The sequence below is a fragment of the Sylvia atricapilla genome, chromosome 2 (assembly GCF_009819655.1).
Source record: "Sylvia atricapilla isolate bSylAtr1 chromosome 2, bSylAtr1.pri, whole genome shotgun sequence".
Lineage (NCBI taxonomy): Eukaryota > Metazoa > Chordata > Aves > Passeriformes > Sylviidae > Sylvia > Sylvia atricapilla.
Genome location: NC_089141.1, coordinates 45,826,281 through 45,844,730, shown reverse-complemented (window position 1 = coordinate 45,844,730; position 18,450 = coordinate 45,826,281). Strand labels below are relative to the sequence as shown.

Genomic DNA, 18,450 nt, shown 5'->3' with positions numbered 1-18,450 from the left:
TGTCTTGTCTAACACCAATACTATCAGAACATTAATACTATCTCAAAAGACTTTCTGATATTTTCGTTCTATGATTTCACTAACCAGTAAATAAATACTGTATTATCCTAGACTACTACTTTTACGAATCCAGTATCAGCACTGATGATCTCAGACACTGCTCTTAATACAAAAAAAGAATCCTTTCCAATAATATGATATATTACTTCCAAAGTGAATGTGCTAAAACAAGGCCACAACAGATTTAGCTGACAAATTTAAAAACAGTATTTTAAAGACACTTGGCAAGGTAATAAATATGGACTGAAATAATCCATTTTGCTATTAGTACTTTTTTCCTAAATGTATAATTATTTTTAGGCTGGGTAAAAGGTTTATATACAATCTTGATTTAAACTCTCAGCACTGCAACAGTGTACTTTTCACATGCTTGTAAATTGAATCACAGGTTCACTGCATACATGTGCATCCTAAGAACAAGGTGTTATCTCAGCTAGATATAAAGCAGTAAAAACTACAGTGCCATATCTCCAGAGGAATTTACAGAGATAGCTATCCTAATACTGAGACAAAAACAATAAAACATTTATACAAAGCTTATCTAAGTAAGTCATTTAAGATTTGTGTCCTTTTAGTCACCTAGAAGCATCAGTGTGTCAGAGGAGCTTACACCTGTTTTCCTTTTTGTACTGACATGTACATTTCCATACACCAGGAAATCCTGTGCTGGTGGTGCTAACCTCGCTTGTTCACCTCAGTGCTATTTTCTCTACAATGCTCCTACTTGGGACTTGTTAGGGAAATTGGATTCTCTGCTGGTTTTATGCCTCTCTCATTTAATGCAATGTTTTTGAAACACAGACTAGGAATCTCTGAAATAGAGGCACCAGACAAAGAAAATGAACTATGCTTCCAGGCACGAGAGGCAAAAATAAAAGCACATGCCTGGGTTAGGACGCTGTGACAGAGTGCAGTTGGAGGGCAGACTGCACAAATGAACCAAGCTGGCTGAAAGGCAGACAGGAAGCAAAACAGTTTGGGAAATGCTGCCTTGTTTACAAACACTCCCACTATGTGATGAGATATTCATGGGAAAGCAAAGGAAAACAGCTATCTTTACCATAATATTAAATGGCTGGGCTATCTTTTTTTTTTTTTTTTTTTAATATACCTCACATATCATAAAAGCATCTGATGAAGACAAAAAAAATGCACAGGTGCCATCCTTCTGCTCTGCAAAAGTCTTGTTACAGAGTCTAGAGCAGCTGGACTCCTTGTCATGGACCAAGTCCAAAAGCACAGTGATAATACAAATTAAAGTTGATACTTTCTCAAAAGAGTAATCAGAACTACTCTGTTATCAGAAACAGCAATTTAAAGTGATACAATTACTTAATACCATAGCTTTCGGAGCTAACCGTCTCTAGGATCTTTTACAATTCCTAAAATATTGCACTGAAGTATTCAATAAACTGCATCAATTTTTTCAAACATTTAAGCTTTTGTTTTAATAGCCTCCAACTAGCCTCCAATAGCTCAACTTTTTATAAAAATAACTGCATGAAGAATGTGCAGATAACCTGAAGAGAACATAAGGATATTTTCCACAGCAGCTGGGAAGAATGAATAAAAGAAAGGAAAAGTCCTCCTGCCATTCGCCTCACCAGCAGACCAACGGAAGTTGAGAGACACTATCCATAAACTACAGGAATCACACACTGTATGACCAACTTGACAACAACTTGTACTGTTGTGGTCTCTGCTCTCACTTTTACATATCTGTGCTTTGTTTCTAAATCCCTACTCTCAAATTTTAAAAAGGCAGGAGTAAAAGGCTGTTAAAAGGCAAATTAAAAAATGCAAGTAAATTCTAAGTACAAAATATCTTTGAGGATCAAACAAGGCAACTACATAATTGGAACTTTTAACTACTGCAAGACTCACGAAGCCTAGACACACCCAAGAGAGCATGATCAATTTTAACTCATATCCAATACTCATGTCCATACACACTGATTCACCACACTGGTTTTCTGGTGGCATAAAGCATCTTTACTAGAAAGCAACAAATCAGAAAAACATCAGCCACATCAGCTTACTGTCTAAATCCCTCCACTGACCCCTTTTCATCAGCTGCCTCACAACCAAGATTATTTTTTTCTGCTTTGGAGGTTCTATAGAAATGCTTATGTCTCTCACCCTACCCTCAGTTACTATTTGTCCACTTTTTCCACAGCAGTCTAAATCTGCTTCTAGCTGGGTCCTTACACACAAAAACCTTTCTGAGCTAACCCTCAGAGTCACTATTTTCTGGACATTGAAATCACTCCTGAAGGCCCACTCCTACTGCAATACCTAAAAAAATAAGTTTCTAATACTTGCTAGATACAAATTAAATAAGGAATGTCCTCAGCCTTGAAAAATAAGCTTCCAATTATTAAGATATAGCAGAGAGTTTGCTCACATAACATAACTAAAAGACTTACAGTCCTTTACATGTTTGCCTTTGAAGCAGGAAAACAACGACAAGAGTAATACTGCTACAGCATTCTTCAGTACCCAACACAGGGTGGGTTCTACCAGAAACAAGTAATTACCAACACTCCACAGATGTCCACAATTCTTGAGAAATATCTGGGCTCTGAATGATTTCCTATGCAATAAGAAAAACCCACAAAATACATAAACAGAAAAAAAAAAAAAAATCAAAGCAAATTAATAGTGTAATTATTTTTTAAGTTTCGCTGTCCTGAAAATCCCAAGTAACTTTGCAGATTGAGAAACTTTTCCTTTTCTTTCTTTTTCCTTAGCTCCTCAAATCCTTTTCCTTCTATGGGCGATTCGCTTAACAGTTGGACTCGATCCTCGTGGGTCCCTTCCAACTCAGAATATTCTGTGATTCTGTTATTTCCACATGAAACACATAAAAGCAAAAAGAAAACCCACGTCTAATGGCCTGATTTCTGGAGCTGACATACAAGACAAAAAGTAATTAAGTGAATGCATTCATTTTCATTTCCTCTCATGCATCTCTAACTGATTATTGGTTTTACTCTTCAATTTTCAATTGTATCAGTCTCTAAATGCTAAGAATTCTTTTCTCATTTCTTAAAAATATCCAGAGCAAAATAAAATTAGAACTGTATGATCTATCAGCTCCTGGAAAAGGCATCATGAAAATTAAAGGGCAGGTACCTCTAAAAGAAAAAATCCAACTGAGGCACACAACTAATACAGCATCACTCACAGAACGTACAAACATGTTTGAAAAAAGAATCCTCAACCATACACCTTTACTATAATAAGTATTTTCTCCACAGAAGTGGAGAAGAAGCAAACCAAGAAAAGTGAAGAGTATGTGACATACTGCAATATACTTGTACTCAAGTTTCATATAACTATTTCTAAACACTTTAACCTGTAAATACTGAAGTGCTATCAAAGATAAGAAAATCCACATTTAGAATAACCCTGACCAGTTTCATTGCATCACAAAATGTAATCCAACAGATTACCTTAGTATCAGTTTTGATGAATAGCTATCTTTCCATTTTTTCTCTATCACCTTGTTTAAAAAGGAGCATACTGGCAAAGAATCAAAGCAGAAAATTCACAAATTTTCTTTAAAAAGCAGAAAAAATCACAAATGCCTATGTCTTTCCACTCTAGCCTGGCGTATTTAGGGATTTCACAAAAGCTAAGCTGTAATGCTCACTAAACTAAACAGAGGGTGATTGCATATGGAATTGCTACAGCAGTGGCCACTACTGCCCTAACTAGAGACAGCACACAGGTGGTTGGCTGTGGAAACAAAAATAAGGTTTTTATTAGGACTGTGAAAACAAACATAATGATTTTATTAGGCCAACCTAACACATGCCAAGTCTTGATGTCCCTTTCCACCTTCTCGCAGCCTGGCAATAAAGTCTATTCACAGATGGGCTATTCTCAGCAGCCATAGAAAAATGCCACCTTGCAGAAACACAGGACTGTTTCCCAACTACAGATTTCCTAGGAGGGCTTTGCAAAAGCCTTTCTAGCATATAACCAGATGCAAACATGTCACAGTGAGAGGGTGGGCCAGGCTCTGGCACTGGAAACTCACGCAGCAGCACTCCTGCTGCGGCGAGCTCCCCACAGGCAGCTCCACAGCCGCTACCGGGCCCAGAGCACACCTGGCACTCCCCGGCACAGCACCCCAGTGCTTTACAGGAATCAGAAGCCAGAAGAAAGGGGGAGTACTATGTATTATGAACTTCACAGCAAAAAGTGGAGCAGAATCAGCAACTGTTTGGAGCCACACTTCTGCTCGTATCTATCAATAGACAGTACAAGTTCTACATGCAAAAGAATATACACCTGTGCAACTACCTGAAAGCTAACAAATACAATGGCAGCTGTCCATGCAACTTCAACTTGTCTAACTTAGGTACAGGCACGACACTTTAATACCACACTACTCTCCTCTCCACCTTCCCTCAGGCAGCGCAGAGAAGGGATGGCAGCCTAGGAACAAGCCCACAGCATGCAGCAAGCAGGCTGCTGGTCTGCTGCTTACAGAAGCTTCAAAGTGCCACAGAGAACTGAGGGCACAAACAAGAGGAGAAAACCTTTATGCTACCAAGCCCTTTACCCATCCTTCCATAGGCTACTCCTTTAAATCCTGCTAATCAATCATGTATTTTCCCCTAAACAAGTACTAGTCATTTTCCCACCTCCACTCCTTCTATAGCCTTCTGACATGTGGGACATACAAGTATTAGAACAGCACCATGTGCAAACTTAAACAGCTACCAAATTTTGAAAAAATGCATTATTTTCCTTTCCCCCTTATTTTGTCACAGAAGTTCTATGTTAAAAGGATTGGTTTTTTAAATAAAATTTTGATAGGCAGTATCAACTACATTCCCTATTCTTTAGGCAGTCAGCAGGCCACCTTACTCTTGGAAGGTGAACCATGCAGAAGGCAGAGCACTCAGCTCTGCTGGAAGAAGCAGAATGGTGCTCTGAACACATGTTCCGTGTCAAATAGTCTGGGGGCAGTGGGCAGCAGCACGACCTTCTGAGAGGGGTGGAGCTCATGGGCATGGTCAGTCTTGCTCCCTAAGAACATAAAAATCCACATCATCAAGCCAAAGCCACATTAAGCCCACTACCTCATCTCTAACACTGGACAGCAGTAGGTATGTGGACAAAAGCATAAGTATGAAGCAAGGATAAAGCAGGATTTCCCAGCAGCCTCTCAGCCATATATAAGTAGGGGAAGAGGAGTCTGATCCAGAGATGGGGGATTTTTTTGTATTTAATAATCTCAAGCAGAGTTTTCTTCCAAGACTATTTGATCACTTCTGGAATTCTGTCAGAAGTGAGCACTCAAAACATCTATGGGCACAGAATAACTTGAACACACATCACCTGAGAAACTCCGCCAGGTTAGCTCTGAGGATGTCAGCTGCTCATTCCTCTTCATACGCTAATAGTGAAATACTTCCACACTGGAACATTTCTTGCATTTTCACTGTTCACCATCTCCTCATCACTCAACACTCCTACCACCCATGTGGTAAAAAGTTGGTATTTGGGGAGCCCTTGTGATTACCACAGAAAACCTATAAGTAAATTAATAATCCTGTACTCAAAGCAGGATTAGAGTAACACGCATGTTAGAATGAGGCACTGACCCACTTTTAACAATAAATAGGACTACCCAGTTAATTAGTCAATGAGCATTATCTGCTCTGTGCACTGAATGAGGCTGGTGTCCAGTGAGGATGGAGCAAGAGAAGGTGGCACCCACATTAAGGTGCTAGTCACATTAAGACTACCAAATACTTCTGCACTTAGGCAGTCAGTGACTTACAGGCAGGTGATTTTTGGCATTCCCAATTTCATAATTTTAACCTCAGAACTTTTTTAATATGACTTTGTGTCTTACTTCCTACATCCACAGAAATAAAACTTTCATTCCACCCACTTGAAAATGATACTGTTAACACCACAGGCCATCAGCAAGGTAGGAACTTAGATATTAGCTTGTCAGTACCTATACATATCAACTTCAGATTTTGAAGAATTATTTTCCTTATTTTTTCACAAATGCATCCCAAAGCAAAAAGTTTAAAAGTGAGACTAGGCCCATTTCCTGGCTTTCCAACTTAAACTTCCCTGTCCTTCGTTCTGGGCTCTTTTTCCTGGCTAGTGTCCTTCAAGATCTTCTACGAGTCGAAGCTTTTTTCCCCCCCACAACAAGCGATGCAGCCTTCCCAGCAGGCAACCACTGACAGCATCACAGTGGCTTCTCCATTCTCGGTGCCCTCACTCCTCAACTGGGTAAAACTGCAGCAAGTACATTCAATAGAAGCAAGTGTTTCAAATAATTTAACCGTCCAGCAGTACCAACCCCCAAGCACACACAGATTCTGAAAGTTTTTGCCTTAGATTTGGGGCTTGGGCAAAATTTTTTTAACTGTTTCTTAGAAAAGCATCCTTCATACAGGAGCTTTCAGCTGCAAATTAAATTATGCATCCTCTCCCCAAGTCTGAATCCCCTAACCAGTTTCTTTCATAGAGGAAAAAAGTGTGTTTCACACCAAACGCTGTCCAAAAGAAAAATTAACAAAGGTTGACTTATTGCTCCTCCTGAAAGGGGAGACACAACAGTATTGTGTTAATGCAAGACACTGAGAAGCTACCAACTACAGAGATAATACTCGGCAGCACAAGCTAACCACACCTGGTAGAACAACAACTGCAGGATCCTGAAAGTCTTATCTAGCACTAAAATCCTACATACAGGATGTTCAGCATGGTTGCATCTTAATTTCAGAAAAAATATGGTTGTGACTATTTAGTAGCTAAAGCGTTTAATGCAAATAAATGCCAAGTTTGTGTAAAAAATCAATAATGCAGCCAAGCTTAATATGCTCATGTAAAGAGACACGGCTTTTCCGAAGGAGCACGTTTTCCTAATCTGCCCAAATGCTGCTTCACCTACAAAACAAATGGTTATTAAAATCAGTTTACTGCAGGCTCCATCTGACCATCAGCCCGCACATCAGGAGGATGCACAACTGACCAGCAACAGCAGCACAGCTCTGCATGACATACAGCTCTCTGAGCTCTCACCACTTGAAAAGGGGCTGCGCATGAGGGCTGGAAAAACCTCAGAAAAAGAATTTTGAAACCATTTCTGCTCACAGTAGTAAATACGTAGACATCTACCACAGAATCATAGTAAGACTCATTAAGGCTGGAAGGATCATCTAGTTGAACCCTCCCTGCCAAGGCAGGCTCACCTGGAGCAGGTTACACAGAAACCCGTCCAGGTGGGGTTTGAATGTTTCCAGACAAGGAGACCTCCATAATCCCCCTGGGCAGCCAGTTCCAATGCTCTGACACCCTCAACGTAAAGAAATTATTTCTCACGATCAGGTGAATCGCAATTTACTATTTTTTTTAGCATTTAAAACTTCCAAGAGCCAACACTCAATATACGCTGTTCAGAAGAGCCCATGCAAGGGTACCGCTCTGGAAAGCGCTGCCTCCTTGCTCCCGGCCTGAATTCGGGCAGGGAGTACCTGTGAACCTGCCCCAAGCCTAGCGCTACAGGGACGGTGGACAGCTGCCCGGAGCCCCTTTAAAGCCACACAGGAGGAGCCCCTTCCACAGACACCTGCCCGCTCCTTCCCATCGGTACGGGCCGGGTCTCCTCTTGGCAGCCGGCCCAGCCCCGTCCCCGTCCGGGACGGCCGCAGCCGTGCGGGCGGCCGGGGTCCCCCGCCACCACCATGGCTGTTGTTATTTGTTTCCGGCAGCACCGCGGCGCGTCGGCGATGAGGAACAACGCGCCGCCCGCCGCCCCCTCCCGGCAGCGCCCCCCCAGCCCACCGCCGGCCGCCCCGCCGCACTCACTCGCCAGCCGCGGGCCATCCAGCCCCCCGCCGCCGCCGCCGCCGCCGCCGCCTCCCGCCCCCAGCTCGGCTTTCTTAGGCCCCACCACCGCTGCCGCCGGGCCCGAGCTGGCCCCGTGCGCCGAGTAGCCCGGGCCGCCGGCGGCGGCGGGCGGGGGGATGCCGAGCGGGAGCCCGCCGAGGGGGGGTGCGGCGGGCCCCGGGCCGGCGGGGGCGGCGCCCGGCTCCTCATGCAGGAACTGGCACTCCTCGCCGTAGAAGCAGGTCTTGTCCTTGGCGTAGTAGCGGCAGAACTTCAGCTTCACGGCCGCGCCGCCGCCGCCTGCCCCCGCCCCGCCGGCCGCCGGACCCGCCACGCCGACCCCCGCCCCCGGCGGCGGCCCCACCACCGGCGACGGCGACGAGCAGGGCAGGCCGCTGCTGTTCATGGCAACCGCCCCGCCGCCGGGGTCGGTACCATGGGGAAGGGGGCGGGCAGGGGGAAGGGGCGCGGGGACCGCCGTCACCCCGGGTCCGGCTCCGGAAGGGGCAGGAGGAGGAGGAGGGGGGCGACTCCGCGCCTCTTAAAGGGGCCGCGCGGCCCGGGGCGGCGGCGCCTCCTCCTCCTCAGCGGTCCCGGCGCTCGGGGTTGTTTATTGCCATTTTCCTCTTCCTGAGCGGCCGCGCCTGCGCCGGCGCGGAGCATGCTGGGTAGCGCCGCCGGCCGGGCCGGGGAGGCGCAGGGGCAGCCGGGGCTGCGGGCGGGGGCGGGCGGCAGCGCGGGGGCCGCGGGGCCGCGGGCGGCCGAGCGCCGGGGCCGGGGCCGGGCCGGGCCGGGGCCGGGGCCGGGGGCCGGGGCCGGGGCCGGGCCGGGGCCGGGGCCGGGGCCGGGGCCGGGGCCGGGGCCGGGGGGCGGTCACCGCCCGCGGCGGGGGGCGGCAGGTGAGCGCCGGCACACGGCCCAGCCCCTGCCCCGGGGCCGCTCGGCTCTCGAGCGCTCCGCCAGACTGCGTCTGGAGCCTTTTCCCGCATCGCGGGGTCAACGCACCGGCCGTCCCAGCAGGATCTCAACTTTTCCCTCCGCAAAAGTCTCGTACCTCTTTCCCACCGAAAAAAACCGCGCGGCAGCCTCTGTCCGTGCCTTGCGCTCTGGCATAACGAGAACGCGGCCTGAGGGATTCTCCTCCAGGTGACGAGACGCAGTTTTTAAGAAAATGCTTCACGTCTTTTCCCCTTGGAGCTTGGAGAACTTTGTTGCGTGGATTTTATCAGATTCTCTTGCAATGCTACTCAAGATTTTAATTGTTTCGATTTTGACTCAGGTTGTTGGCATATCTTGGGGCAATCGCTGAAATAGTGTGTGTATATGTAGTTGAGAAATATAAAAAAAATATGTAGTTGATTAAATAAAGTGCACTTGACTTTATTTGGTAAGAAAAACATTTACTGTAGAATTAAGATTACTTCTTGTCTATCATAGCCTTCTCTCTTATTAAAAATGAAAAGAAAATCAGGGCCTGCCTAGAAGATGCTTTGACAGTTTGTGTGAAAAGAAATTTAAGAATAATGAGTGAGCTTGTCTCATTGGAACAAATCACAAGTCTTTCTTCCTCAGATAGAGTGTTCAAACACCTTGAGAAATAAACATGTCTGAAGCTGAAATCTCGAGATCAAAAATTTTGGACAGACAATAAGAGAAAGGACAAGACTACAACTGTCCAGGCTTCAGTTTTAGACTCTATACCAAGAAGACAGGGTGAGGATATCATCTCTCTGTCATTCCCCAACAATTTTTCTGAAAGTTTTTTCCTTAGTTCAGGGCTTGGGCAATTTTTTAAACTGTTTCTTAGACAGGCATCCTTCATACAGGAGCTTTTAGCTGCAAACTAAATTATGCATCCTCTCCCAAACCTGCATCCCCTAACCATTTTCTTTCACATTGGAAAAAACTTTTACTTTCTTTAAACAGTGTTGCAAAGAGTTCACAGATTCTGTCTTCCTCCAAGCTTGAAAAGTAGGCCAAAGGGTGTAAAGATCCTGTTGGTTTCTCCACTGAAATCTCAGTGTTGGGTCTCAGACAAACCACAGCAGATTCCACGAGGGAGAAAGACCTCATAAATGCCTCAACTGTGGGAAACATTTCAGTCTGACTTGTGCCTTCTGAGATAACCAAAATCGGTTTGTTTTAGTGCATAGATCCCAGCTGCTTTAGGTGAGGTGCCCACAGTGCTGCTTGGCTGTGTGTCACTGAGCCCCCTGGCATTAGTGTTATGCCTCAGGACTGAAAACAAGGGCTTCCCTGCACTGCTGCAGCTACACACAGGTGCCTGCAGGTGACATTTCCCTCAGCTGCTGCAGTGAGGAGAGAGTCTGGGAGTGCACTGTTTTCTCCCCCTTTGTCCTGCTGATTGGTGCCCAGGGAAGATGCCAGCAGAAGGTGGAGGTCTCAGGCAGATGGGGACTTTAGGGTGCATGTGTTCATAGAGAGGAATGGGAGATAGGTCTTGTGTTGAGGCATGAGGGAGAGACAAGAATCCAATATCATCCTCTGCTTAAGCATTATTGTCAGTAGTCTATTTATCACCTCATATTCCAGGAATGATGTCCCTTGGAAAACACCCCTCCCCAGAGGTCAGACTGAGTAGAAAAGTTGTATGTACATGTGAGGTGGTTTGAAAGGGAGGCACAAAAATGTTAGTAAGGGAGAAGAAGAATCTCAGCTTTCACCCGGAGTTTTCCCAAGATCTGTGGGTCTTTTGTCTGGAGCTTTAGTATTGTGGATTTAATGGTATCAAATTATCTTACAAGAGATTTGATGATACTCATAGGGTAATACCTTTTCTGGGTAAACTGGTTGAGCGTGAAGTTTATTCTTCCAAGCAAAGACTTGAGATGCATAACCACTCCCATCGCTGAGTGTATTCTAACCTGTGTGTTCAGCCTTGTGAATCTGCTTTTCCCACAGCTCTTTTGCTGATCTCTGCATGTGTCTAATATACATGTACACAGCGAGGAACGAGGACACAACTGGCCTTGTGTACGCACGACCCACATTATTCTATCTGTATGCTGCAGCTCAGGCTCAAAACATTGCCACTGGATGTGGGAAGAGTGAGGTAGTGGACTGGGCAGTAGTGCATGATGCTGCCAGCCTGAGTGCCCGCTAGCAGTGAGGTGTGCAGTATGGTGCCAAGAATGTTGGGGTTCTCCCCCACCAAAGTCAGCCTTAGTGTACCTGAGCCACTGAGCAGCGAACCTACTCCAAAATGTCCCTCATCTTTTCTACATTGTGTTGGCCAGCAGAGCAGAACCAAATATGGAAGAGGCTCAAGGTGGCATAGCCTCTTTTTGTGATTCTGGCAAGGCTTTCAGCTCTCCTGTCTGTTCATTTCTCTTTGCTATATACAAGGACGTGGCCTGAAGACTGCCCAGCACATAGTGTCCATGTGGGGAGCCTGACATCTTCTCATGGATCATGTGTTCCCCTCCAGATCCTGCTTTTTACTGCCTATTCCTGCTGGTCAGCCAGAATGCTGAGGAGGCCCAAAGAGCATTCTCTGTCTGCTTCAGCTTGCTCTCCTGCTTCATGTAGTGCATGGAGATGTACTGCGCATTCCTGCAAAGGAGTGATTGATTATGTTATTTTTTTCACAAAACTAGGTCCGCTGATCATTGCAGCTGGCACCTCTGTGGAGAATGTTGCTGTATTTTGCATGAAATTCAGGAAGCAAGAGGAAGGAGTAATGGGATAGATACCCCTGGGTCTTGTCCCACTTTGTAGTTAAATGATGACTGTGATGTGTTTTTCGACCCAGAAAGGGGAAAATACTGCTGTATGCACACATGCAGCCATGGCCAAGTGACAGAGTTTTTATAAGCTGTGCCAGAAAGGCAGAACCAAACACTATGAGATGAAAAAATCGAGGCGGCGGGGGGATGGGGGGAGGGAATCCTTGGAAAGGAAACATCTGCCAAGAGCTCTTTTTTCCAGCCAAATCAGCTTACAAGGGCCAGGCAGCTCCCTCCTAACATTTGAACCACTCTTGAGAAAGCCATGTTTGCTATTGAGAGTGACAGTTTCTCTTTGTGCCAACCCAGAATTAACATGTTTATTAAATCATGTGGAAACAGATCCTTAAGTGCAGGCTGGCATCAGATAATGCAAATGAATAACAATACTTTTAAGGGAAAGAGTTACTGTAGCTGACTTTTTTTTTTTTTTTTTTTTTTTTTTTTTTTAGGGTATAGGCAAGACAAGTTTTGTAGGTAGGAATCTTGTTTAACCAACCAAGCAGTTGAAAAAAGTAATGTGTGAACACTGGGTTTTTTCCGACAGTACCTGTTGGGTCTATTAGAAGATACTATCTCTACTTACAAAACTGGCCTTAGTTTTATTGAAACAGATCAAAGTAAACTTCTAAAAAAAGTTTTCACATGATCTGAATTTAACTTCTAAAGTCTATCATAGTATATAATCAAGGAAAAAAAACCAGAGGTGATCAGGGTCCACAGTAATATATAGACAAGAATTTAGCATTTATGAATTTTTTCATAATTGCTAATAATTCTTTTTTTTGTTTTTTTTCAAATACAGCCTGATACTTCAGGATATATATACACACCAGTTGCTGTCTGAAGTCAGAGGGAGACGGTCACTCTTGAGGAGATTATTCCACAAAATTAGGGAGTTTTCTATCTGCCTTTGCAATATTTGAGAATACTAGTATGGCAGTCAGGATATTGGACTGCATGCGTTGACCTGTTGTGGCAATACTCATGGTTCCCTAACTGGGCAGTTGTCTTTAGTAACAGTATCTGGGAGAAACCAGGAGTTGCTCCCAAGCAGATTCCCATTCATGTGCAAAAAGAAATTAATTTCAACTCAGTGATGTTTTGAATTCAAATTCAAGTCTCAAATCGGGGAGTTGACCCTGAAGTGCTCTTCCTAACACCTACATCAATAATGTATGCTAACACTTATATTAATAATGTATGGTGGGGAGGTCTAGCCCTAAGCTAGAATTAGTATTAGTAGGAACACTAAAATGTAAGTCTAGTTTCACTGTGCTGGTAATCCGCTCGTATGGTTTAGCTAGAGAATTTCTTACCATGTGGCTGTTCCCACTGGCATATGTTTTATTTACTTGTTGCAGTGTATGCCAACCAGGACACAACATAAGCTGGATAAAATACTTGATAACAGAAATCACTTTCTCATGGTGGAAAAAAGCCCTGCTCACTCAAAGAATGCTTTGCTGTCATGTGCATGTGTATGATACATTCATTGAACCCTTTCCAATCCAGTCCAACATCTTTAGGAATAAGTTAGTATGGCAGAATTTAGAGGTATATTTTGGCTTAGTCCAGTAGATGTGAACTGTCCTAGCAGGTGGCATCTTAGACAAAAGCTTTTACACTGGAAACCTGATGTATATATTAATATTTCTGATACCAGATCAGCTGAATCACCAGCAACAATTTTCATTATTAAATGGTAGTTTCTCCTTGTCTGAACCACAAAAAAGCAAAATATCTTCCATGGAATCCTAGCAGCTCCCAGTGCTGAATGCATCAGGTGGAGGAGAAAGCAAAGCATTAGGGTCACTCGCCAATTTAAATCAAAGGACAAGTATCCACTTGCCTGGTAGATATGTAAGAATTTAGACAGGTCTTTGTCTGGCCACCCTACTGACAATGAGCACTCAGTGGCTGGGATAGATGTCTGTTATTGTCGGAACAGAAGTACAAGCTGTCTACCCCATTTTCTGAGGGCAAAACCTGTATAGTTGTAGAGTTGAAAGGGGTACCGGAAAGTACAAAAATGTAATTGATAAAGATGTTGAACCGATTTGGTCCCAAACTGATCCCTCAGGAATGCCACTTGTCACTGCTCTTCACTTCGACATCAAGCCATTGGCTGCAATTCCTTGACTGTAAACATCCAGCCAATTCCTTATCCACTAATTGGTGCCTCTATCAAATCCGTGTTTAGACACAAAGTTTCTTGCAGGACAGTGTCCAATTCTTTGCACAAGTCCAGGTAAATTATGTCAGTCTCTCCTCTCTCACACACCAAAGCTGTAACCCCGTCATAGAAGGCCACCAGATTGCCAGATGCCATTTGCCCTTAGTGAAGTCACTGTTGGCTCTCACCAGTCACCTCCTTATTTTCCATGTGCCTTCTCAGAGTTTCTTGGGGGATCTGCTCCATGATCTTGGCAGATACCAAGACCACACTGACTACACCAGTCTGTAGTTCCTTAGGTCTTCCTTTTTTCCTAAAGATGATAAGGGATTGCATGTGAAATGGCTGGGACTGTTTAGCCTGTAGAAGAGAAGGCTTGGGGGGAACCTTATCAATGTGTATAAATATCTGATGGGGAAGCCAGACTCATTTCAGTGGTATCCAGTGACAGGACCAGATGCAATGGGCACAAACTGAACAGGGGAAATTCACTCTGAATATCAGGAAACATTTTTATAATGTGAGATGGTTTAAGTGCTGAACAGATTGCCAGGAAAAAAGTTGTGGACTCTCCATCCCTGTTGGTATTTAAAATTGTACTGGATGTGCTCTGGGGCAGCCTGTGCTAGCTGATCGTATTTTGAGTATAGCACTGGACCAGGCGATCTTCCAAGGTGTCTTAAAACCTCATTCATGCTGAGGGACTGTGTACTCATGCGGGCTGTGGGAAAAAAAGGGGCAACCTGCCAGCCAAGAAAGCTTGTTGCCCAGCATGGTATTTTCCTGTTTGCATTGATTTTCTTTAACGCCTGTGGAATCCTATACTTCCTTTTCTCATTTTGCATCCTTGCAAATATGCACCTCCCTAGTTTTCATATCATTTCGCTCCTTCCTTTTCACTGCAAAACACACAAACTTGTGTTCAGCAGCACAGTACAATGCTATTGACTCGCTCAGTGTTCCTAAGGCAGTCTTGTGAGAGATCATGCATTCATATCCATGAACAATGCTGGCCTCTGTGTCCCATTGCCCCTGTAGTCACCTTCAGGATGGTTTTCTGTGTCTTCTTTTAGCTGTGATACGTCTGTCTAGTTCTGATTCATCTACATTTTATTTTGGCTTCCCTAAGGCAGAAGGATATCATCTGGATAAATCTGGATATCATCTCTGAGAGGTTTCTGAGAACACTTTACCAACACTGAGTTTATTTGCTTAGGGATTCTTTTTTTCCAGGTTCTGACAATTGCAGAATGAATGTTTATCCCTTGGCAATTAAAAATAACAACTGACCGAATAACAAATATCATTTTATATATAAATACAACAGCCAAGCAAATAATAAAAATACTCCCGGTCTATCCTGGGCATCATAGGAAAGATGCTCCAGCTTAAATCCTTAGAATTGGATCCACTTTCGCCTGGTGACTGTGACAAGGAGCTGTGCAAGGTGGGGAGATCTCTCCTGGCCCTCTGCAATGTCCTGTTCTGGTACGAATCAGTGGGGCTTGCTGGGACCAGCAATTCAGCTACACCTGGGCCGTTCCACCTTTACACACCCAGCGACCTGGAGCCGATGAGGAGGCAGCTCCTGAAGCACCATGCTCCAAGGAAGATGGCAAGCAGGGACAGGCAGAGGGCAGAGGAACTCTGCCTCTACAGGCTCACGTCTGAGCCTGGAGGCCTTAATTTTGATTGCCTAGACAAGTAATCTGTGTAACAACTCAGAACAGCTGTAACTCACTTTGAACCTTCCTGCACACAGAGCTGGTTCCCTGTTCCCTCTTGCTATAAGCACAGCCCCATGCTGCAAGCCCGCTCCCTGCCTGGGTGGCAGCACCCAGGATATTGGAGGTGACCTCAGCAGGTCCTCTCTCACCAGCAGAGCAAGTGCTCAACAAGCAGGGGAAACCTCTCTTGGCCCGCCACAACAGATGTGGCAGGGTATTCCCATGGTGATGCAGAAACTTCATTTGGATTTTTTTTGAGTTCTTTAGCTTGGCAAAACACTTGCTCTTCCCCTTATCAGGACTTGTAGAAATTATGCTTACTGTGAGTGCATGAAAACAGAAATTGTAACTGCTTCAAAAATAAGAGTTGAAGTGAGACAGCAAAAAGTCTTTTGCACCAAATTTACATGAGAAAATATGTCTTTGTAAATGTGAGCAAAGGACTGGAGACTGAGCAGCTGAAGTGGAGGCAGCTGCTCAGCTTGGTGGAGGCACTCTGACAGAAGGAAGATGCTCCCCAACCCTCAGAGAGGCCCCTCTTCTCCATGTCCCACAGCTGTTTCCTTGTGGCTCAGGTCTGGAGACCTCTTTTGAAGAAGTGGTTTCACTGTGGGCAGTGACATGCACCCTTAAGGCAACCACCTGCAGGCACAGTTTCACTTGTGGGGCCAGGGGACTGCAGGGCACCATCAGCCATGAGAGTGAGCTGGCCCCATGGCTGCTCCGCTGGAATTCCATTTCAGCTCACAGGTGAGGTCTTCTCATCACAGTCCTCGGGTCCTTTTGTCTCCATTTCCCACTCACTGCATCTCTTCACACCTTTCCTTTCTTTCTCCTTTGATTTCTTTTCCTCTTGGATCTTTTGTTTTTCTGTCTCACCTTTTTTTTCTCTCTTCTGGAGATGCTCTTCTTCCTCCTATCACCCTAATCTCTCCCAGCCCAGCCTGGCTTTTGCTCCTACTGCATCTGACACACTTTTTGCTCAAGGCAAAAAGTATTTAAAATTACTGATTTTTTTTTGTTCTCTTTCTTCTGATGTAAATTGTATTTCCTGCTGTTAATGCTAGCTTGACCTGAACACTTTAAATAATATACCTCCAATTTCCCACATAAATGATCTGTAAATCAGATACCTTAGTAAAATGAAATATAATGATGCATCATTGTCTTATCAGGTTTTGGTGTGGTTGTTTAATGATCAAAATAGAAGAAGGCATGATATTGATATATAGAAAGTATCCTTGTTTACTGTTAGAGTGAAGAGTTTTGGAATTTAAAGCTTGATTTCCTCTACTGAAAACCCAGCCCTGCAATTAACTGTTTAGAAAAAAGGAAATAGCATTTGCTTCCATCTCAAATGCCTAAAAACTGTTTTTCTCTAAAATTAATGGCTTGTTCCTATCAAAAATGAGCTTGCTGATCAAAATCCAGGACTAAATGCATGTTTTGTCCTAATTGATATGTGTGATGCATACCTGAGAAAGTTTTTTGACAACCCATGGTCCGTTTTCAGCTCCATATACAGAGATAATAATATTTACTTCAAAGAGCAATTGTTAGATATTATTCATTCATGGCTGAAAGTCTACGTGAGTTATTTGAAGAGAAGGTGGAGTAAAAATGAAAATGAATATTTTATGATCTCATGCTTTGCATGGCTGCTGATACTACTAAGCAAACCCTGTCAAAGAGGGATTTCTCTGTTTTCTTCTTGACTGAGCTTTGCTGCTTTTGCAGGCTGCATAACAAATTAAATAAAAATTATTAGCATCTGGGACGTGATGGTGCCCAAAGGCCCCTGTCAGCATGGCCAAGAGACAGTTCTGCAGAGAGGGCAAAAGGTGTGAGAGCCCCAAGATGTGATTACCGTCTAGGAGGATTGGTGTTCTTTCTGTTGAGATATTATTTAGTCAAGGTAAGGGGTACAGGGAGGCAGTGTTGCTTCTCGTAAAGCTGGCTATTATAGCGGGGAAAGATGCAAATGCTTTTGGACATACAAAACAGGTAGGATTTGAAGCATCAGAGACAGAATTGACAGCAAAAATCCTGAGAAACTGCTAGTTCCATATGTGTCTCTAACAGATAACTTAAAAACAATTTGATGTAAATAATGTTAAGCATTAATGAACTATATATACTTTCTTAAAAATTACTGTGTTCCCTTTAAGAATCTGTTGTCTAGAGATAAGACTGAGTAATAAATTGTGCAGACAACAGATGGTATCTGTATAATGAACCAGTATCATCAGAAATGGCAACACTTAACCAGCAAAGGAAAGCTAAAGTATAATAACACCTGGCAGAAAATCTCCACAATATCTTTAGACTTAAGGCAGCAGGTCAGTCTTAAAATTACAGGTTCAGAACTGGAAAAATTTCAAGAAAGAACAAACATCTTACCTGTGTTATTTGCTGGAAATAAATGATCCTCTGCAGCAAGAAATATAATCCCAAGAACTTCAGGAAACAATGTATACAATACAATATATATGTAAATACAGCTATATACATTAAAAGCACTATTCCAGTTCCCCAATCTTCTGGTCATCCTAAACAAGAGTTTGCGGCTAAAGGGAGTATGATCTATCATAAAATTAGCCTTTCATTAGTGAATGAGGTGGGAGCATGGAGCTTTAAAACAGGCAGTTGTAGTTTCATGTTTTACAAAGTGAGGAATTTTGTAAAAAGAAATTTTCAGTGAGTGACCTTTCTCATCAGAGAAAGTTTTTCACTGACAATCACTCCTGGTCCCTTTTTTTTTAATTGTACCCCCTTTCTTACTGAGTGGTGTTCATGAAACCCAGTTTCAGGGCACCTGAGAGAAAAGAAGATGTGAGAAGCTGCCTAAGGTCTCCCTGTGACTGGCAAA

The 18,450-nt window shown here is 44.0% G+C and overlaps 2 protein-coding genes across 12 annotated transcripts in view; one reads left to right on the top strand and one right to left on the bottom strand.

Moving 5' to 3' along the window:
- PAN3 (poly(A) specific ribonuclease subunit PAN3) overlaps positions 1 to 8,567 on the bottom strand; it is a 79,222-nt gene extending 70,655 nt beyond the window's left edge. For 5 of the 11 annotated variants that reach the window (XM_066313119.1, XM_066313122.1, XM_066313127.1 and 2 more), the window contains exon 1: positions 7,912 to 8,564. In XM_066313119.1, coding sequence (XP_066169216.1) covers positions 7,912 to 8,338 — 427 coding nt within the window. In that variant the 5' untranslated portion in view covers positions 8,339 to 8,564. Of the gene's footprint in view, positions 1 to 7,911 lie in introns of all 11 variants that reach the window. The other 6 variants (XM_066313123.1, XM_066313124.1, XM_066313126.1 and 3 more) reach the window with 3 other exon arrangements.
- Positions 8,568 to 16,276: 7,709 nt separating this feature from the next.
- Positions 16,277 to 18,450, top strand: part of FLT3 (fms related receptor tyrosine kinase 3) — a 43,021-nt gene continuing 40,847 nt past the window's right edge. The window contains exon 1 of the mRNA XM_066313117.1: positions 16,277 to 16,331. Coding sequence (XP_066169214.1) covers positions 16,277 to 16,331 — 55 coding nt within the window. The remainder of the gene's footprint in view (positions 16,332 to 18,450) is intronic.